The sequence below is a fragment of the Melozone crissalis genome, unplaced genomic scaffold, assembly GCF_028551555.1.
Source record: "Melozone crissalis strain CALT ecotype California unplaced genomic scaffold, PUWL_Pcris_2 ptg000132l_1, whole genome shotgun sequence".
Lineage (NCBI taxonomy): Eukaryota > Metazoa > Chordata > Aves > Passeriformes > Passerellidae > Melozone > Melozone crissalis.
Genome location: NW_026535905.1, coordinates 5,858,221 through 5,878,245, shown reverse-complemented (window position 1 = coordinate 5,878,245; position 20,025 = coordinate 5,858,221). Strand labels below are relative to the sequence as shown.

Genomic DNA, 20,025 nt, shown 5'->3' with positions numbered 1-20,025 from the left:
GATGCCCCTGCTCTGCCCAGGCTTTGTCCCTGCCCTTGCTGCCGGGCAGGGCAGTGGTGGGAGCACAGCAGAGCTGGCTGTGCAGTGGGACCCGTGTGCCTCTCTCTGTTCCCCAGCCTGCTGAGCTGCTGCCAGAGCCACCCCGAGCTGGCCAAGCCTGGAGAGGACTTTGTGAGGCTGGTGAGCGAGCTCCTGGAGCGGCTCCTGGACTACAGGGCTGTCATGAATGACGAGAACAAGACCTACAGCATGAGCTGCACCGTCAACCTGCTGGTGAGCACCTTGCCCTGCTCCAGCTCCTCAGGCTGCCAGGGCTCATCCCGTGTCCCAGCTCCCTGGGGCAACCTGGGCTTGTTCCTGTGCTCCCCCAGGTCCCCAGGGCTGGCAGGGCTTGTCCCCAAGTCACCACGGTGCCACTGGCACAGCAGAGAGGGGGTGCCAGAGCTGGCATCGCTTGGGATGTGCAGCTGTGTGGGCCACGGCCATCCCTGTGTGGGGACAGTCCTGGCAGCACCGTGACCCAGAGGGTGGCACTGTGAGGGGCTGTGGCATGTGCCACCCCTAGGGCCACTCAAACAACCTCATCTGCCTTTCCACAGAACTTCTACAAGGAGATTGACCGCCAGGCCATGTACATCAGGTGAGCCCAGCCCTGGGATCCCCAGCAGCGCCTGGGCTGGGGGCTCCTGGGCATTCCCAGAGGGATGGGCTGGGCAGGGCGGCCTGAGGGGCAGGTGATGGTGCTCTCACCCCCCACACGTGACTGTGTCACCCCCAGGTACCTGTACAAGCTGAAGGACCTGCACATCAGCTATGAGAACTACACGGAGGGAGCCTACACGCTGCTGCTGCACGCCCGGCTGCTCACGGTGGGCACGGGGGGCTGGGGGGGCTGTGAGGAGGGGGCAGCTCCATGGCCCAGGGTGTGACAGTCCCCAATCCCTTGTGCAGTGGTCAGAGGAGTCCAATGCAGCCCCTGTGCCAGGCCCACACGGGCTCCAGCTGCACACTCAGCGCCAGCTGAAGGAGGCTCTGTACAACCAGATCATCGAGTACTTCGACCAGGGCAAGGTGAGCGTGGCCCCTACAGGCCCTGCAGCCTCTGAAACCCCAAAACTGGAGGGAGCTGGGCTGGCTCAGGGCAAGCCTGGCCCCTTTGCCACCAACTCCCCCATGTTTCATGCTCCCACATCCCATTCTCAGCACAGCCCCTCACTCCCCACTGCCGCAGAAGGGCTGGAGCTGCCCCAGTGAATCTGGGCTGGATGGGTCACCCCACAGCCACTGTCCCTCATCCCATCCCTGTCCCATCCCAGCCCAGGTCAGAAGCTTGGATAGCTCTGGACAAAGGCTTGATGGGGTCAGCTGGGGGCTTGGTGGGAAGCCAAGTTCCTCTGCTGCCCACCAGTCCCCACAGGAGAGCCCTCTCCCGCTCCTCACAGGGGCAGGGGTGCAGCTGGTCCCTGCTGGAAGCCCCTGGTGCCCCTTCCCCAGTTCACCCTGCCCTGGGGGGCCTTGTCCTGGCCCCTCTCTCTCTCCAGATGTGGGAGGAAGCCATCCACATCTGCAAGGAGCTGGCGGAGCAGTACGAGAGCCACGTGTTCGACTACGAGATGCTGAGTGACATCCTGGTGGGTGCCTGGCTGGGCAGGGGGCATGGGGGGTCTGCAGAGCCCCCTCCTGCCCTCATCCTGCCCCTCTCCTCTGCAGCAGCGAGAGGCAAAGTTCTATGAGAAGATCCTGAAGGTGCTGCGACCCAGCCCGGATTACTTTGCTGTGGGGTACTATGGGCAGGGCTTCCCCACCTTCCTCAGGGTAAGCAGAACCAGGAGCAGCCCCAGAGCTGCCTCCTCCACAGCCAAGGACCCTCCAGAGATGTCACCTCCATAGCCAGGGACCCTCCAGAGCTGCCACCTCCATAGCCAGGGACCCTCCAGAGATGTCACCTCCATAGCCAGGGACCCTCCAGAGCTGCCACCTCCACAGCCAGGGACCCCCACTCCTCACTGGTGTCCACCTGTGCACCACAACTCTCTGAGTGTCACCATCCAGCCTGTTCCTCACCCAGCATCTGTCCCATCCAGGGGACATCCCAGGCTCAGATGGTTTGCACAAGTCCAGTCACTCTCCCCTCATCCCCCCCATGCTGCCACACCCTCATAGAAGCCACCAAATTTGTCACAGAGGATTTGTCCTCAGTGACATTGCTTGGCTGGCACAATCCTGATTCTCCGTGTGCCGCCTTTCATTTTTCTTCTAGTTCCTGGGTTTGGGGAGATATTTTTTCCTAGATAGGGAGATGTCTCCTGTTTGGCAGGAGAGCCTTATCAGCACAGCATCCCAGTGCTCTGGGACCTGCTGGCCCTGCTGTGTGGCACAGGGATGAGCTGTCACCTTCCTGCCCTGCAGAACAAGGTCTTCATCTACCGGGGCAAGGAGTACGAGCGGCGTGAGGACTTTGAGATGCAGCTGCTGAGCCCCTTCCCCAACGCTGAGAAGCTGAAGAGCACATCTCCCCCTGGCCAGGACATCACTGACTCCCCAGGGCAGTGTATCCTCTGTGTGCACGGGGACAGGGATGGGTGTGGGGGTGTTTGAGGGTCCCCAGGGCGAGGGAAGAGATGAGAATTTGACTCCATGTTTCAGAAGGCTGATATAATATAATATAATATAATGTAATATAATGTAATATAATGTAATATAATATAATATAATATAATATAATATAATATAATATATAACATAATACATTAACATAATATAAATGTTATATTTATATATTATGTATATAATATATATATTTAACATATAACATAATATAAAATATATAATATATAATATATATACTATATACTGTATACTATATAATATATAATATAATATATATACTATAATATATATAAATGTTATATGTTGTATAAATGTTATATTATGCTATATTATAAATATAATATAAATTCTATTCTATTCTATTCTATTCTATTCTATTCTATTCTATTCTATTCTATTCTATTCTATTTACTATACTAAAAGAAAGGGAAAGGAGAAATCAGAAATCCAGAAAAGAATGAATAATGAAATCTTGTGGCTGACCAGAGTCCTGACACAGCTAGACCATTATTAGTCATCAAGTAAAAACAATTCACATGAGACCAATCCAAGATTCACCTGTTGGTAAAGCATCTCCAGCACACATCCCACAGCCATCAGATAGTTATTGTTTACATTTCTTTTCTGAGGCTTCTCAGCAGAAAAATCCCAGCAAAGATATTTTTCAGAAAACATGTCAGTGACAGCTGGGAGCGTGGCTTGGTCTCTGTGCATCCCTGTGCATGTGGGAATCCCATAAATGCCTCTGTGTCCCCCTGGGGCTCACCCCTGAGGCTCTGGAGCCCTGTGCCCAGCAGCCCTGCCCTGCAGGGTGTTCCTGTGCTCCTTCACTCCCTCAGACATCCAGTGCTTCACCGTGCAGCCGGCAGAGGAGTCCAAGGTGCGGCTCAGGGGCCGCAGCATCCCGGAGCAAATCACCAAGTGAGTGTCCCCACAGAACCCTGTGGGTGGTGGGACACACTGGGGCTCCTCTCTCATTTCCATCCCTTCCCTCCCCACAGCTTCTACAAAGCCAACCACATCCAGAGGTTCAGCTACTCCCGGCCTTTCAAGAGGGGCCCGAGTGATCCCGACAATGAATTTGCTGTGAGTACCAGGGTCCTCAGCTGGGGGGTCCCTGGTGCTGTGCCCATGGAGGTGGGAGCCCCCCAGGCCATGGGGCAGCCAGGGGTGATGGGAGGAGGGTGGGCAGTGACTGCTGCTCTTGCCACAGAACATGTGGATTGAGAGGACGACCTTCAGGACAGCCTATCCCCTGCCGGGCATCCTGCGCTGGTTCGTTGTCACCTCCACTGACACGGTGAGGAGGGGGCTGGGGGCTCTCCCAGGAGCTTGGGGGATGCTCCAGCCCTGCCAGGAGCTCAGGCTGGGGATGGGGAGCGTGTCCTGCCTGTGCCATGCTCTGTGGGCAGCAGGGACAGTGTGTGGGCTTTGCTCCTCTGTCAGGGATGAGTGCTTGGTCAGCATCCAGGGAGTCTCAGCAGCCACAGCTGTGGAGATGTGATGTGCCCTGGCTGGGCTGTCACAGGATGCCCTGATGGCTGTCACAGGGAGTCCTGGTGGCTGTCACAGGGTGTCCTGGCTGGGCTGTCACACAGTGTCCTGACTGGGCTGTCACAGAGTGTCCTGGTGCATCCCCAAAGTGACACCAGAGGTTACCCAGGTCTCCTGCAGCCTCGCTGCTGCCCCGTGCCCATGGGGGTGATTCTGTGCAGGGACCAGCATGGCCAGCACAGCCCCAGGAGCTCTCACTGAGCCCCAGGCTGTGCCAGGGATCTGAGGGGATTCCTGGGGTGGGATGTGCAGCCCCAGGGGTCTGAGGGGATTCCTGGGGTGGGATGTGCAGCCCCAGGGGTCCCTCTGGGCTGGGGAGAGCCCACCCTGCCAGCACTGACCCCTCCCTGTGCACAGATCATCATCTCCCCCCTGGAAAACGCTATTGAGACCATGATGAAAACCAACGAGAAGATCATGAGTGAGATCAACAGGCACCAGAACGACCCCAGCCTGCCCATCAACCCTCTGTCCATGCTGCTCAACGGCATCGTGGACCCTGCAGTCATGGGGGGCTTCACCAACTATGAGAAGGTGAGGGGTGCACAGGCTGGACTGGCACTGTGGGGAGCCTTGGGATGGGGATTGGGATGGGAATGGGAGGGGAGGACACAGCAGGAAGGGTTTGGAGGTGCCACAGTGCCCAGCACTGGTGTGACCCCATTAGAGAAACACCTGGCTTGGTATTAATTGGGATCCAGGGAGGAGAGGGGATGGGATCCAGAGAGGAGTGGAGATGGATCCCAGAGAGCAAAGGAGGTGGCATTCAGAGAGGAGAGGAGATGGATCTCAGAGAGGAAGAGGAGATGCACCCCAGAGAGGAGAGGGGGTGGCATTCAGGGAGGAGAGGAGATGGATCCCAGAAAGGAAAGGGGCTGGGACCCCAGACAGGAGAAGGGCTGGGATCCAGGGAGGAGAGGAGATGGATCCCAGAGCAAAGGGGGTGCCATCCCCAGCCTGTGTGAGCTGGGCCAGCCTGGCAGTGGCACTCAGGAGGGTTTTTCAGGCTTTTTTCCAGGAGCTGTACATGCAGGAGCACCCTGAGGACGCAGGCAAGATCGAGAAGCTGAAGGACCTGATCGCCTGGCAGGTACCAGGTGCAGCATCCCCCTGGCAGGGCCAGCTGGCGGCGGTGCCAGGGAGCCCCACGAGTCCCCGCTGTCCCACAGATCCCCCTGCTGGCTGAGGGCATCCGGATGCACGGGCAGAAGGTGCCGGAGGACCTGCGGCCGTTCCACGAGCGCATGGAGCAGTGCTTCGAGCAGCTGCGCGCCAAGGTGGAGGCTCAGTACGGGGTGCGAGAGATGGTGAGTGCCACCGTGGGTATGGGCACTGCCCTGGACATGCCAGTGCAGATGTGGGGCAGCAGGGAACAGCTGGCTGAGGGCACAGATTGGGCAGGAACAGGGTGAGGAGCACCGGGCCCTGCACCTCAAGGTGCTTCCTATTGAGAGCCAAGATTACATTTAAAGGGAAGTGGAAACCTAAAGTAAATAACATTTTATTAACCAATAAGTGACCCCAAGGGATGGATATTGGGGGATAGACATTTAGGACAGGGTATGGAGAAACACTTGGGGGGCTGACCCCAGGCCTCTGGCTAATTACTTAATGTCCTGGACTGAAACTTCTAGAAGAAGGGGATGGGATGCTGAGGATTGGGGTGGCGATGGGAGGGGAGGACACAGCAGGAAGGGTTTGGGGGTGCCACAGTGCCCAGCACTGGTGTGATCCCATCAGAGAAACGCCTGGCTTGGTATTAATTGGGATCCAGGGAGGAGAGGGACTGGGATCCCAGAGAGGAGAGGAGATGGATCCCAGAGAGGAGAGGGGGTGGGATCCAGACAGGAGAGGAGATGGATCCCAGAGAGGAGAGGGGGTGGGATCCAGACAGGAGAGCCAGGGTGGGGATTTGGGGATGATCTCAGCAAAGGAAAGGGATTACACAGGTAAAGGGAGGGGGTACAATCTGGGGTAAACAATTTGGGAAAAATACAGTGATACAAACCCAAAACTATTACAAAGTATAAAAACACAACACAACATCTCCACCGGGCATGGGGGATCTCAGGGTCCCTGCCTGCCCAGGAGCAGGGCTGGTCAGAGAGGGCACTGATGGTCCTGGCTGAGCCCAGGGAAGGCTGGGGAGGCTCTGCCCTCTCATCCCTCCTGGCTGTGTCCCTCAGATGTTCTTTGAGGAGCGGCGGAGCGGCCGACCCCGCTCCATAGCCTGGGTGCCTGACTGGGACCGCCTGAGCCACGCTGGAGCCAGGCAAGTGCTGCACTGGGGAGTGTGCTGGTCATCCTCCCTCATCCCCCTCAGCTGAGCCTTCCTCACTCTGGCCCTGGTGCTTTTCTTCCCCCTTCCCTTTATGCCAAGTGCATCTCAGGGGTCTGTCCTGCCAGGTCACCACGGTGGCCTTGTCCCTATGGGCGGCATGGAGGAGAGACACCCCATGTGCTCACCTGGACAATTGTCACCTGAGCCATCCATTCCTGTCCCCCACACCTGCCCTGCTGAGCTCTGCTGTGGCTGGTGCTGATGCCCGAGTGCAGCCGCTCCCAGTGATGCTCCAGCCCCGCTCCTCCCTCCCCGGCTGCCCCTCACCTGTCCCGGTCACCCCACAGCCCGGAGGCACCACCGACCCCAAAGGCTGCCCACCGCCCCTCTGAGAGCGAGGAGCACAGGAGCGAGCGCCGGGAGAGCCGCGCCAGCGCCATCTTCGGGTCCCGGCGGCAGGATGCTCGCCAGTCCATCTCGGAGCTGCCAGAGCACAAGGTGATGCTCAGCTCAGCCCTGGGGCCACCCTGGGGCTCTGCTCGCACCCCTCTGGGTGTTCCTGCTGCACCCAGAGCTCCTGGTTCTGCCCCCAGCCTGGATGGGAGCCCTGGAGGGGCTGGTGGCAGCCCCTGCTGCAGGGAGGGCAGGAAAAGAGAGTCGGGGGCTGCCATCCAGCCTGGCCCTCCGAGGTGCTGATCCTTCCCTCTGTGCCCCAGGACGAGAAAAGGAGACTCTCCTGCACCCTGAGCGAGAGCAGCCTGAGCGCTGATAGGAAACAGCCCCCGCCAAGCCAAGCTGCTGCTGGGGCTCAGCCCAGCCCTGCAGGTACAGCCTGCCAGGCCACCTTCCTGAGAGTCCCCACAGCACCCCAGCACCTTCCTGAGCATCCCCACAGCACCCCAACACCTTCTTGAGTGTCCCCACAGCACCCCAACACCTTCCTGAGAGTCCCTGCAGCCCCACAGCACCCCAACACCTTCCTGAGCATCCCCACAGCACCCCAACACCTTCTTGAGTGTCCCCACAGCACCCCAACACCTTCCTGAGAGTCCCTGCAGCCCCACAGCACCCCAACACCTTCCTGAGTCCCCACAGCACCCCAGCACCTTCCTGAGAGTCCCCACAGCCCCACAGCACCCCAACACCTTCCTGAGAGTCCCCACAGCACCCCAACACCTTCCTGAGAGTCTCCACAGCACCCCAACACCTTCCTGAGCGTCCCTGCAGCCCCACAGCACCCCAACACCTTCCTGAGAGTCCCTGCAGCCCCACGAGCAGGGCTGTGCCCTCCCACACCACGCTCAGCACAGGTCCCCTCACCCCCTTGTGATGGCACAGCGTTGGAGCACAGGCACGTCCCTTGTTGAACACTCCCTGTGGGGCTGCAGCCATTGATCCTGGACCTTGTGCCACTGGGTCTCGGTGCCAAGAGCTGCTCCTGGTGGGAGCCAGCCCTCTGCTCCTGGCTGGGCTCACATCCCCTGGCACCTCTGTCCCCTGTGCCCAGCAGTGCCACACTCCCATAGTGTTGGGGCAGAAGCGCTGGCCCTGACAGCTCTGGAGACACTGATGGGCCCTGTGTCCCCCCAGGCTGGCTGAGCCTCCATGTCTCCTCTCCTGCCTGCACAGGCTCGTCCCTGTCCCCCACTGGCTTTGGTGGCCGTGTGAAGAGTGCCAGCAAGCTGCCCCCGCTGCCCCGCAAGTTCAGCCCCGCGGTGTACGAGACATTCCTGGAGCAGAGCGATGCTGCAGCACCAGGGAAGGTACCGGGGACAGGGACTGCAGGGGAGGCACTCAGGGCTGGCCCTGGCCCTGCTCCCACCACCCTCACGTCCCTCTCTGCTCTCAGGTGTCCCCGACAGTGGATGGGACCAGAAGCCTCAAGTCCCCGCCGCTGCCACCACCCAAATCCAAGCGTCTGTCACAGCTCTGACCTGATGCCACCCCCTGTCTGTCCCCATCCCTGCCCAGAGTGCCCCTGTGCCCAGCCAGCTGCTGGAGCCACAGCCCTGCTTGATTCTCACCTGCTGGAGCAGCTCTGACACCCAGAGCAGAGTCCCTGTGGCACCAGGCACTGCCACCCTGTGTCCCACCAGCTCTGGACACCCCCAGGTGTCCCCTGGGGCTGGGACATCTGGCCCTGGGTGCTTGCTGTGCCTCTGGAGCCACGCTGAGCTCCCACCCTGCAGCCCCTCCCAGCCATGAGGATGTCCCTCCCTCCCTCCCTCCACCCCACAGACTGTGCCAGTGGCAGCAGCAGTGACTTCCCCAGTGCCATTTCTGTGTGATTCCTGCTCCCCACCCGTGGGACAGCTCCCACCTCATCCTGCAGGACACATTCCTGGCCCACAGTGCACAGGTGTGCACACAGCCTCACTCTGCAGTGCCACCTCTCCTGCCCACCCCTGTCACCTGCACCAGGCAGGTGTCACTGCCCTGACTGCCATGCCACGCTCAGCTCCCACCTCTGCACTGCAGCCATGGATAATAAAGGGCAAAGACATCAGCCAGGCACCTGTGTGGGGCTGAACACCCACCCAGGGGCTCACCCCCAGCTGGCAGCACCCCAAAGCACAGGGGTCACCCTCCTGCAGCAGGGAAGGGCTCCGTGGTCACTTCCCAAGCCACACACAGGGAGGGGACTCGCTGCTCAACCCCTGAGCTGGCACAGGGCTCTTTATTGAGGTGGGCTCAGTATTTACAGTCTGTTTCAGGGGTTGGGGAGGGCAGGGGCTGCCTGCAGCTGGGTTCCATTCTACGGGGACAGTGGGATCAGCTCCCAGGCAGGGCTGAGGGACAGACAGACAGACAGAGGGGCCTGGGAGCGGTCAGGCTGTGCTGGTGCCAGGCTCTCCCTGCATTCCCAGCGGAGCAGAAGGTGCTGCCTGCCCAGCTCCTCACAGAGGGTTGGCTGAGGAGGCTGCCAGGCGCTTCCCAATGTAGATCCTGGATTGGAGAGAGTGACTGTGAGGCACTGGAATGGGGTGCTGGGCCCCAGCAGGCCAGGAGCAAGGGGAGATGGCAGCAGAGCACTGCAGCAGCCAAGGATGAGCAGCCCAAATCCAGGAGTGTTCCCTCCTCCCCCAGCCCCATGGTAGGAGCCCCAGACACTCACCCCAGCCCCAGGGTCAGCAGGTGGCTGAGCAGGAGCGAGGGGATGAAGAGCAGCAGCAGCTCTGAACTGAAAAGTCTCTTCTTCCTCCCCACTGCACCTCCCTGCAGGGTCCACAGCACCGGCTGGGGGGAGCACACAAAGGCAAATTCCCTGGGGAAAGCTCATGGTTAACAGGGCCAGCAGGATGGGGGGCAGCAGCAGGATGTGCTGGGGGGGACACAGGACTCACTCTGCAGACAGGTACCGAGGGCAGCGGGCACAGGCCCAGCCCAGGGACGCTCTCAGGCGTCGCTGCCTCCACTTGGCTTCCTGTGGCACATCCCGCTGGAAGGGACACAGGGCAGGTCAGAGAAGGCCTGGGGCACAGCAGGGCGTGCCAGGGTCAAGGAGCAGCTCCCTCACCTGCCAGGGATGGGGGCAGCCGGGCTGGGGCTGGCTGTGGGCAGGCAGTGCCTCACTCTCTGCTGGCTGATCGCTGCCATGGCTGGCTCTGTCCTCATCCCAGGCTGGGGAGCCCAGCACGAGCAGGGCCCTGCAAAGAGAAACCCTCAGTCACTGAGCCCAGCCTGTGACACAGCCCAGCAGGGCTCTGGAGCCCAGCTCCCCCTCAGGACTCACCCCTCACTGCTCTCTGTCTCCAGCTGGGCTTCCAGCAGCATTCGCTCCACGTCGGCGTGGCAGGAGAAGGGCGAGGGCGCCGCCTCGGGCTCGGGGCAGCCTGGGCCACAGCGCAGCTCCACCCAGGAGCCTGGGGGGGCTGTCAGCCCCTGCGCTGCTCCAGGACCACCCCTGCACCCCAGCCCTCCCCAGCACACCCCTGCCCCGGGATGCCCTGTGCACCCCAGGCTGCTCTCCCGGGACCGGCATCTGCCCCCGCCCCGCGGTGCTCATCAGCCCCGTGGTGCCCCCACCGACCCAGCCCTGCCGGGACCCCCGGCGCACCTCAGCCCCCCAGAAACCCGCCTGAGCTCCCCACGGAGCCGCCCCCCATCCACAGCGCGCATCAACCACCCGGGGCTCCCAGTGACCCAGACGCCCACGTGTGCACATCAACCACCCGGGGCTCCCGGTGACCCAGACCCCCACGTGTGCACGTCAACCCCTCCACCCCCGGGGGCTCCCCACTGTCCCGAACCCCCGGTTCCCCGGATGTCCCATTGTCCCGAACCCCTCGGTGCCCCTTCACCGCCGGTTCCCCGGGTGTCCCATTGTCCCGAACCCCTCGGTGCCCCTTCACCGCCGGTTCCCCGGGTGTCCCATTGTCCCGAACCCCTCGGTGCCCCTTCACCGCCGGTTCCCCGTCCCGCCCGGCTCCCCCGTGGCCCCGATCCCACCCCGGTGCCCCGGTTCCCCCCGGACCGTCGTCGCCGGCTCCCGCCATGGCCCCGCGGCTGCTCCGCGCGCAGCCCCCGCCGCTGACAGTCACGTGACGCCCGCGAGCCCCCATGTAAATAAAACCACCGGCACCCGCAGCCGGATTCTTAAAGGGGCTCTGGCTCCTCCCGCTGGGGCCCGCGAGCCGTAGCTCGCCCGGCAGCGGCGGACCCGCCGCGTTGCCTCTTTAAGCGGCGCCTACGTGCGGCGCGCGAGCAGGCGTCGGCTGCGGCGCGTGCAGACCCGCACGGAGCCGGCCCGGGCCCGCCCCCTTTCCCGTTGACCACGCCCCCTTTCCCGATGGCCCCGCCCCGGTGCTCGCACAGCCCGAGCCGCGCCGGACGCTGCCGCCATTTATTTCCGCCGCCAGGGGGCGCCCTCGCCCCGCCCGTCCCGCCCGCGCGGGGCCCGCGCGCTCCCGGTGCCACCGGCCCGGCCCGGAGCTCCGGTCAGGGGTTGCCACCGGCCTGGTCCGGCCCGCTTAGGGGCTGCCACCGGCCCTTGCCGCGCCGTGCTTCTCAGCGAACCGCCTGCGGGAGAGAGCGCCCTCCCTCAGACACCGGAGGGGCCTCCCCCGAACCCACCCGGGGATCCTGGCCAGGAAGCAGCCCCGGGGGACCGGGGACACCGCGGGGACACTGCAGCAGCCCAGGGCCGGGCTGGCTCTGCTTGGACCGTTCAATCCCGGTGGATTGTGAGGGCAGGGAGGAGCTGCCAGGGCTGCCCACAGAGCTCTCGGTACCCCAAGGCCACCCACAGGATCCCAGCCAGGTGTCCCAGTCAGGGATTCCCAACAGGATGGTTCCCTCAGCACCACCCCAGCCATCCAGTACCCAACAAGCCCAGGCACACTCAAATTCCCCCTCAAACACATCCTCAATTTTCTGTGTGTTCCTAAACCACGACCCACACACCAGAACTGGCCTATTGTGCCAGGATTTGCCTCATAAAAAGCCTGCACAGAGATCAAATCACTCCCAGTGCCCTCATACCAAGGAGCATTAATGGAGCTGTCCCTGGTGCCAAACAGGAACGTCCTGCCCACACTGAGGGTGCCAGGGTGGCACCTCGGGTCCTGCTGGGGGCTTGGGCAGGGGGACATTTTGTGTCATGGGGAGCTGTGGGGGGCTCTCACCTCCTGGCATAGTCGTACAAGGCTCGTTTCCTCTCCTGCAGGGACAGGTGACGCTCCACGGGGGACTTTGCAAACTGCTTTGTAGCCGGCTGGAAGGGAAAGCACAGGAGCCATCAGGACACAGGTGAAGCCTCCTTGGTGGCTCTGCAAGGACCTGGCTGGTGCTCCATGCCTCTGGCCAGCAGAGCAGGGAGACACAAGCCCAAAGTACCTTGGAAGAAGGCGCAGGCACAGAGCCCTGGATGCCAGAAGCAGCTGCAGCCTGGGAGGTAGATGGGGCAGGCAGGTCTTCAGACTCTTTACTCTCAGGCAAGAAGGGAACTCTCCCCTCCAGCAAGTTGGCAATGGTGGTGTCCACACAGTTGGTCTGGACTGTGGGGACGAAGGGAACCATTAGAGATCAGGACACTCCAGGCATCATGGCTGCCAGTGTGTACCAGTGCAGCGGGGACGAGATTTCTTCTTTTGGACCCACATCCCTGCTTGGCAGCCCTGCTCACCCAGGTCTGTCCTGATGACCTCCAAGGGCACGTGAGGCAGCACCTCCTTGACCTGCTGTGCCATGGCCACCACCCTCAGGTCCTCAGGAGCACCCCTGGGCAGGCTGGGGGGCACCCTGGGCCGGGCTGCCGGGCGCTGGCTCGAGGCTGCAGGACAAAGCACAGCGGGCACAGGGTGAGTTTGTCACTGAAAACACACAGAGAACCCCCAAAATCAGAGCCCAGGCTGAGGTTCCACAGCCAGGATCCCCACCTGGGGCAAAGGAAAGCCTTTGTGCCGTGTGCCTCAGCCTCTTCATGTGCTCTGTCCTGTCAGCAGCGGTGATCCGTGTGGATACCACACCCAGCTCCATGGCCAAGAGCTGGGAACACAGAGCAGCCACACTAAAATCACACAGCACACTAAAATCACACAGCACACACAGCACAAACAGCCCCTCCAGGCTGGGGAGCATGCCAGGGCCACATGGAACCACGCTGAGGGCAAGAGGGTTGGGAAATGATTTCTCCAGGGCCTCAGGGATGCATTGCAGTGTGGCAGAGGGCATAAAAAGGATCAGGAATTGCAATATCATCCTGCCAAAACAGGCTGACAAGGAGGTATGAGATGTCTGGAGCTGTCAAATACCCAGCATATACGGGCAGGGTGAAGAAACCACTGATTTGTGTGATTTGTGGTGTTATAAAAAGGGGGTGAAAGGTTTGAACTTGATGGGAAAAGCCCTGACAACTGCAGAAAGGCTCAGTGCTGGGGGGCAAACAGGCCATGAAATAACTGAGCTCTTGCAAGGGGCAATAACCATGTTCTGTTGGAGTCCTGGATGCTGAGAATTTTAGATTTTCTGTGCTGACAGACTTCAGCCCCCAAGAGAACACTGCACTTGACCTGAGGCCATAGAGAAAGCTCCTAAAATTAAATAATAGAACTAAGATTATGAGTGTGCAGTTTGATCAGAAGTGTGTAATATCATGTAGTAAAAAAGTAGAGTTTAGAATATAATGTGATATTATATGAAATAATATAATATGAAATAATATGAAATAATATGAAATAATATAATATAATATGAAATAATGTAATGTAATGTAATGTAATGTAATGTAATGTAATGTAATATAATATAATATAATATAATATAATGCTTTAGAATATAATAATATATATAAGAAAATAAAAGTTTTAAAACAAACACTAGTCCTTCTTCATAAGTTTAAGTAGTATTTTATAACTAAACAAAAAATCCACATTACAGAACACAAGTAGTTAATTATTAAGTTAAAAATAATAATTTAAGTATAGTTTCTTAATTAAATAGATTTTAGTTAAAAAACTTATACAAATAAACACATAACCATTTTATGACTTATTAATAAAATACTACAAATCTCACTACTTATAAAAGTATAAATAAACTTAAAAAATTAAACATCTAAGTCTAAACACAAAATACCATCTACAGCTCCCTCAGCACCCTCCATGCACCCCCAAAAGTGCCCACTCAGTCCTGGGGGAAACCCCACAAGCAGCCCTGCCCCTTATCCCCAAGGCCAGAGAAGGAAGCAGCTGCTGGGATCTGCCCAAAATCCCCACTGGAACAGCTCCTGCTGCTCCTCACCCTGATCCACTTTTTCATGCAGAGCCCAAAAGTGACACTGAGTCACAGAAACACCTCAAGATTAACACCCTGAGTTAATAAATCAGATCTACACCCTGAGTTAATAAATCAGATCTGGAGATGAAACTTTGCAGGATCTGAAAGAGCCTTGAGGGAACACCTTCAATCCCAACCTTCACCAAAAAAACCCCAAAAACCAACAATGTGCCAGAGCTCCCATCACACACACACATCCAGAAATGCCCCCTGCACCTCTGCCTGCAGCCTGTGCCCACCCCAAAGTGCAGCAATGCCACAGATCCCTGTCCCAGCCCCCCTCCTACCTCCTGAACTCGGAGCGCAAAGTCCTCACTCCGCTCGTCCGCTCGTCTGGGGACAGACGGCATCCACCTGAGAGGGGACAGACAGACAGACAGCACGTGGAGCCACCCTGCCGGGAGAGCCCCTGGGGACACCCTGCCATGCCATCCCCACCCCCAGGCTCCCTCTCAGCCCACAGCCTTCCCCAGAGGAGCAGCAAAGGCCAGCAGCCACTCTCAAATACAGGATGTGGTAGGAGACAGAAGTGGCTCACTGGCCTTAATGAGAGAAAGGCCTTAATGAGAGAAAAGCCTTAATGAGAGAAAGGCCTTAATGAGGATCTGGGGTCATTTACATGGAAGGAGGAAACAGGTCACCCAGAATTCAGGCAGCTAGAAGCAGGGAAAGGCTTTCCTTTGCTGAAATACACCAAGCCCTACATTTGATTCCCAGTCCTTTCCACTGCCCTCATTACAGCAGAGCTACTCAAGGCCTGGGCAGGGCTCTGGGCCACCCCACTCCCAAGGGACTGTAGGGACAGACAGACACTGGGGGCTCAGCAGCTTCAAAAATACCCCTGGAAACTTGGACTGAACACCTGGAGAGACTGAGACTGTTCTCCTTCCCCAAGAGGAACCAGGAGCCCTCTCCACATCAAGAGCTGGACATGGCCATGCCCAGATGGTGCCATGGGATGGAGCTCTCAGTGCCAGGGTGACACCACAGCCCTGCCCACCCCCAACCCTGCCCCAAACAGAAGAGAGAGACGTAGTACCTTACTTGATAAACTGTGAAGGGAACGAAGAAGGTCCAGAGCAGCTCCGTGATCCAGGAGGAGTCGGCCACGCTCTGGGGAAGAAGAGAGCACAGTGAGATCCCACCCGTGGGACAGCAGCAGTGGGCAGGGAGCTGGGCACAGCACATCTGGCTGGAGGACTGGGAAAGGGGCAACAGCAAACCAGTGCAAGCCCCAGGGCAGCTTCACCCTCATTGTCATCACCAGTTTTCACTTTCCTCCCACTAAGACAGCAGCAAGGCTTTCCCTGAGCATCCCCCCATTCCTTACCAGTCTGTCCCTTCAGAAAGTTACAAAAATGTCAGAAAAACTATGAACAATCCTCAGAACCATGAGCAATCTACCCTCATTCTGGTGGCAACAGCCTCTCTGTGATGTCCCAGCTGCTGTAAGCTCTCCAGGGAACAGCACAAGAGGAAACAGCACAAGAGCTTGGATATTGGGAAAATTCCCCCTTGAAAAGGTTGTCCAACCCTGGCACAGCTGCCCAGGGCAGGGGGAAGTCCCCATCTCTGGGGGATTTAACAGCCCTGTGGATGTGGCACTTGGGGACATGGCCAGTGCTGGCCTTGGCATTGCTGTGGAATGGTGGGATTTGATTTTCCAAACAATTCTGTGATTCTCAGACAGGCTTGTGCCTGGGAAGGGGAGCTGTAAATGAGAAAAGCCCTGAAAGCCCAGGCACAAAATGAACAGAGAAGCCTCACCTGGATAAACAGAACCTCAGAACCCTAAACCCAAATGCCTGGAGTGATGCCCACAGCCAGACTTCAGCGACACTGCCTGTGCCACAGAAAAACACCCACAACACCCTCCTGCAACACTCCAGGCAACTGGAACTGCAGAAAATTCTCTCTTAATTCCAAATCTGGTGTTTGGCCCAACCCAGTGCCTAATACACATTAACAATTCTATAAGAAAACTTTCTATAAAACACCAATCAATCCATTCAAAATATCACATCTCCAACCCTTCCAGTTTCTGATGGTTTAAAATCACCAGGATTTACTCAGCCTATGAAGCACCAAGTCCCGCTCAGACTCTGAAGGTAAAATTTGAGCCAAGAACCAGCACCTCTACACAGACCTGCTGTTCTCCCTGACATGCAGGAGGGAAGGGATGCACAGACAGACACAGAGCTTGTCACATCTCAGAATTTCTCAAAGGAACCAACCCCATCAAAGCATAAGATATTCCTTATAAACTGTCCAGAAGAGAAAAACTCTCCCACTTTTCTAGAGGAGTCATTCAAAATGTAACTTATTGCTGGAAAACTGCATCTTCACCCACCTTGTGACCTGTCTCAACTCTGTCTCAGCTCTGCCAAATATTCCTGCAGTTCCCATCCCTGCACACATCCAGGTGACTCCTCACCCTTGCCAGGGGTTCCTTTGCCACAGGAACACCACACCCATGACTGGCAGCTCTCTGTGGTCACCAGACCATAAATAATAAATATAAAAAATAAGAAATTCAATGAGAGCAGTTTCCCTGCAATGCCTTTGGCAGTGCTGCCATTGTCCCCATGGACTTTATCCCTCGTGTGGGGCTGCTCCTGCTCCATGTCCTGTGTCTGTGCCAGGGGCTCCAGCTCAGGAGCCTCCAGAGCCCTGATGACCTTTGGCATGAGGGCTGCCTGCAGCTGGGTCATTCACACCTGGGAACTCAGCAAAGCAGAGTGGCCATGGAAGCCAGAGGCACAGTGACAGCCAGCTGGGCCACCAAACATCTGTCACACTGGCCAGTGCAACCAGGGCTCCTGGGAAAGGCACTGGAACAGAGCAGCTAGTTCCAGGCTGCCAGGACACGAGGCCAGGCCACAGCATAGGCTCCAAAGCAGAAAGAAAAGCTGTTCCCACCCCAAGCCTGTCCCTGTGCCCAGCACTCACCACAGCCACCAACGGCCTCCGGACCTGCAGGGCAACGGGCTGGACCTCATCCAGGATGGAGAAGGGCCAGGAGCTGGAAGGGAGGAAATTCTGCAGTGAGTGACCCAGGAGCCACCTGAAGCCATTTTGTCACCATACAGCAGAGCCATTCCCAGCCACCCTATTGAATTTGCAGGGGCAGAGAGAATGATGCATCTGACTCCAGCTTATCAGAAGGCTAATTAATTACTTTATGATACTACATTATTCTATAATATATTACACTATATCTAAACTGAATCTGCTAAGCACTCAACCCTGCACACAACTACACTGAATTTTGTGACTGTTAGCTGACAGTCACAACACACACACTTGGCCCTGATAAGCCAAGGAAATAAAACACCATCACTTTGGATAAAAAATCTTTATATTGCATTCTACTTTTGCACAAACACAGGCACAACAAACGCTAAGAATATTCTTGGGAAGAATTGCGCCTTGCTTTTCTCTGTGAAGAGAAACGTAGCTACACATTTGTAGCCATATATTTGTAGCCACATTTCCCACCCTGCTGCAGGAATTGCCATTCCCTGCTGGGGGAAGTCACCTGAAGCGCAGCAGCCCGGCCCTGCCGTTGGTGGCAGCCTCCTCTGGGAACAGCAGCAGGGGGGGATTCCCTTGCTGGGCCGAGTATTCCTTCAGGGAATCCACCAGCTCGGCCCTGCTGCCTGTCACTCCCAGCTCCATGAAGCCCCGGGACCAGCAGATGAACCCTGGGGCACCGCTCAGGGCAGGCTGCAGGGAGAACAGCAATGAGGAAAGAGGAGGAAACCCCGCCCTGCCCACCCTGCCACGCCCTCCCGGGTGACAGAGGTGACAAATTTGCTGCTCGTTAGCAATATCCCCTCTGGGACTGAGTGATCTGTGTTGACAGTGGGTGAGAAGATGTTACAGCCAGGCCTCGGCCCCTGCTCCACGGGAAATGGATTCCAAATCATCAGTTCAGACTGCGCCCTGCACTCCCAGCTGCTGCGTCCCCAGGGCTCTCTGCAGCAGGCCCTGACACACTTGGCAGGACACACTCTGCTCCCAGAGTCCCCCCTGTCCAGGCCAGGGGTAAATCAATGGCTGTGCAGGACACAGGACCCACCCAGAGCCTGCTGACTCAGGAACTCCACACACAAAGGGTTTTACAGGGGAGCAGGGACAGCCCAGAACTACCCAAGCACCACTGGCACACAGCTCCCTCCATGCACCCCCAAAAGTGCCCACCCAGTGCTGGGAGAAGCCCCACAAGCAGCCCTGCCCCTTATCCCCAAGGCCAGAGAAGGAAGCAGCTGCTGGGGTCTGCCCAAAATCCCCACTGGAACAGCTCCTGCTGCTCCTCACCCTGCCCCACTTCTTCATGCAGAGCCCAAGACTGACACTGAGCCACAGAAACATCTCAAGATTAACACCCTGAGTTAATAAATCAGATCTGGAGATGAAACTTTGCAGGATCTCAGAGAGCCTAGAGGGAATCTGTGCCAGAAACTGGAGTGACAGGACAAGGATTAATGAGTACACTGAAAGAGGAGAAATTTAGGTTGGATATTAGGAGGAAATTTATGGGTGTCAGAGTGGTGAGGTTGCCCAGAGAAGCTGTGGATCCCTGGAAGTGTCCAAGGCCAGGCTGGACAGAGCTTGGAGCCACTTGGGCAGGTAAAAGGTGACCCAAAGGGTGGCACTGAATGGGCTTTAAGCTGTTTTCCACTGATCCCACTGCAGCACCAAAAGGGGCAGAGCTGCCCGTGCCCCGCCCTCGGGGAGGAGCCCGGCCGCGCCCTCACCGTGTTGCAGGAGGTGAGCAGGCTGACGACGTTGTGGTCGAAGGGGGTGACATGGTTGGCAATGAAGACCCTGGCGCCCGCCCCGCGCAGCCGGGGGTCGCTCTGACGCACCAGCAGCCCCAGCACGGAGCACATCACACGGACAATGAACCTGCCAGGGGAACACGGATCCTCCTCGAGTCCTGCCCTCCAAAAAACACTGCTAGGTGATGTGTCCAACAGGCAAAGACCCGGGAATTCTGGTGGCTGGACAAAGGACACTGGCACCAGATGGAAATGACACGTCTGGTGCAGGAATTGGTGTGGGGCTGGGACTGGGATGAGGGCAGCAAGTGCCCACAGAGCTCCTGAACATCGCAGCAAGCTGATCCACACCAGCCCCTGAGCACTCCAGAGGTGGCTGCCAGCTCCAGGCTTGGCAGAGGCAGCACCTCCAAGGCTCCCGAAGACACAGACGCTTCCCTGAGCCGAGTCCCCGGGGCAGCCCTGCCACCACCCCACACCCACCCGGGCAGCAGCAGCACCCGGAGCCTCCCGAGGTCACCCACCGGCGCACGAGGCTGTCGGGCAGGGCGCAGCTGACCAGGAACACGTGGACGCCGATGAAGACGCGCAGGACGAGCAGGCAGAGCCCCACGGGGGCGTAGAGCAGCAGGGCCAGGAGCAGGAACCCATCGGTCGGGAGCCTGCAGGGGCACAGAGCGGCCGGGACGGCCTCAGCGCGGCCGGGACGATCCCCAGGACCCGCGCTGCGGCCGCCGCTGCGCGTGATCCCCCCGGCAAATCTCTCAAACCACCCCGGAGCCTCCCCGGTCTCCCCACGGGTCACCCCGACCTTCCTCACGGGGCTTTGCTGAGACACCCCCGCCCTCCGCTGGCCCCGCCACCCCCGCCCAGGGTTCTCGCGGTTCCCGCGCGGCTCCCGCAGGAGTCCCCGCCGCGCTGGCCCCGGGCGGGCGCTCACCGGTGCGAGTCAAAGAGCCGCTCGGGGCCCGGCGCCGCGGGCGGTTCCATCCCCGCCGTGCCGGCGCCTCACGGCCGCCC

General features: G+C 58.4%; 4 protein-coding genes across 5 annotated transcripts in view; 2 read left to right on the top strand and 2 right to left on the bottom strand.

The window, feature by feature from the left end:
- The window catches only part of LOC128948483 (dedicator of cytokinesis protein 2-like), a 50,676-nt gene extending 43,938 nt beyond the window's left edge, over positions 1–6,738 (top strand). The window contains exons 35-48 of the mRNA XM_054293220.1: positions 117–273; positions 600–640; positions 779–869; positions 952–1,071; positions 1,542–1,631; positions 1,711–1,815; positions 2,410–2,551; positions 3,450–3,531; positions 3,612–3,696; positions 3,824–3,910; positions 4,522–4,698; positions 5,171–5,254; positions 5,334–5,471; positions 6,351–6,738. Of these exons, the coding sequence (XP_054149195.1) occupies positions 117–273; positions 600–640; positions 779–869; positions 952–1,071; positions 1,542–1,631; positions 1,711–1,815; positions 2,410–2,551; positions 3,450–3,531; positions 3,612–3,696; positions 3,824–3,910; positions 4,522–4,698; positions 5,171–5,254; positions 5,334–5,471; positions 6,351–6,491 (1,540 nt within the window). The 3' untranslated portion in view covers positions 6,492–6,738. The remainder of the gene's footprint in view (positions 1–116; positions 274–599; positions 641–778; positions 870–951; positions 1,072–1,541; positions 1,632–1,710; positions 1,816–2,409; positions 2,552–3,449; positions 3,532–3,611; positions 3,697–3,823; positions 3,911–4,521; positions 4,699–5,170; positions 5,255–5,333; positions 5,472–6,350) is intronic.
- Positions 6,603–8,621, top strand: LOC128948472 (serine/arginine repetitive matrix protein 1-like). Its single transcript, XM_054293209.1, has 4 exons — positions 6,603–6,622; positions 6,793–6,943; positions 7,162–7,270; positions 8,075–8,621. The coding sequence occupies exons 1-4, from the start codon at positions 6,603–6,605 to the stop codon at positions 8,485–8,487; spliced, it is 693 nt and encodes a 230-aa protein (XP_054149184.1). The 3' UTR covers positions 8,488–8,621.
- Positions 8,622–9,087: 466 nt separating this feature from the next.
- Positions 9,088–11,165, bottom strand: LOC128948521 (BCL2/adenovirus E1B 19 kDa protein-interacting protein 3-like). Of its 2 annotated transcripts, none has more exons than XM_054293272.1 (6): positions 10,920–11,165; positions 10,179–10,308; positions 9,963–10,092; positions 9,790–9,884; positions 9,561–9,682; positions 9,088–9,391 (listed from the first exon to the last, which is right to left on the bottom strand). In XM_054293272.1, exons 1-5 carry the CDS (start codon positions 11,005–11,007, stop codon positions 9,574–9,576), a joined length of 552 nt encoding a protein of 183 aa, XP_054149247.1. In that variant the 5' UTR covers positions 11,008–11,165; the 3' UTR covers positions 9,088–9,391; positions 9,561–9,573. The 2 variants fall into 2 exon arrangements, with proteins under 2 accessions (XP_054149247.1, XP_054149246.1); XM_054293271.1 differs by having other exon boundaries at positions 9,561–9,710; positions 10,920–11,160.
- A 202-nt stretch (positions 11,166–11,367) lies between these two features.
- AUP1 (AUP1 lipid droplet regulating VLDL assembly factor) lies at positions 11,368–20,025 on the bottom strand. Its single transcript, XM_054293313.1, has 12 exons — positions 19,946–20,025; positions 19,530–19,667; positions 18,982–19,132; positions 17,760–17,947; positions 17,171–17,243; positions 15,261–15,334; positions 14,509–14,575; positions 12,823–12,931; positions 12,570–12,716; positions 12,281–12,441; positions 12,070–12,158; positions 11,368–11,464 (listed from the first exon to the last, which is right to left on the bottom strand). The coding sequence occupies exons 1-12, from the start codon at positions 19,993–19,995 to the stop codon at positions 11,416–11,418; spliced, it is 1,296 nt and encodes a 431-aa protein (XP_054149288.1). The 5' UTR covers positions 19,996–20,025; the 3' UTR covers positions 11,368–11,415.

Coding starts and splice junctions, on each gene's coding strand:
- LOC128948472 (XM_054293209.1), top strand. CDS start 6,603: ATGGAGGAGAGACACCCCAT. Junction 6,944..7,161: donor CGGAGCTGCCAGAGCACAAG/GTGATGCTCAGC, acceptor TCTGTGCCCCAG/GACGAGAAAAGGAGACTCTC. Junction 7,271..8,074: donor GGCTCAGCCCAGCCCTGCAG/GTACAGCCTGCC, acceptor CTGCCTGCACAG/GCTCGTCCCTGTCCCCCACT.
- AUP1 (XM_054293313.1), bottom strand. CDS start 19,995: ATGGAACCGCCCGCGGCGCCGGGCCCCGAGCGGCTCTTTGACTCGCAC. Junction 19,133..19,529: donor CCCGACAGCCTCGTGCGCCG/GTGGGTGACCTC, acceptor TTCCCCTGGCAG/GTTCATTGTCCGTGTGATGT. Junction 15,335..17,170: donor GGAGGCCGTTGGTGGCTGTG/GTGAGTGCTGGG, acceptor CTTCTTCCCCAG/AGCGTGGCCGACTCCTCCTG.
- LOC128948521 (XM_054293271.1), bottom strand. CDS start 11,007: ATGGGGGCTCGCGGGCGTCACGTGACTGTCAGCGGCGGGGGCTGCGCG. Junction 10,309..10,919: donor GGCGGGAGCCGGCGACGACG/GTCCGGGGGGAA, acceptor CAGCCCCCCCAG/GCTCCTGGGTGGAGCTGCGC. Junction 9,711..9,789: donor CCTCGGTACCTGTCTGCAGA/GTGAGTCCTGTG, acceptor AGCTTTCCCCAG/GGAATTTGCCTTTGTGTGCT.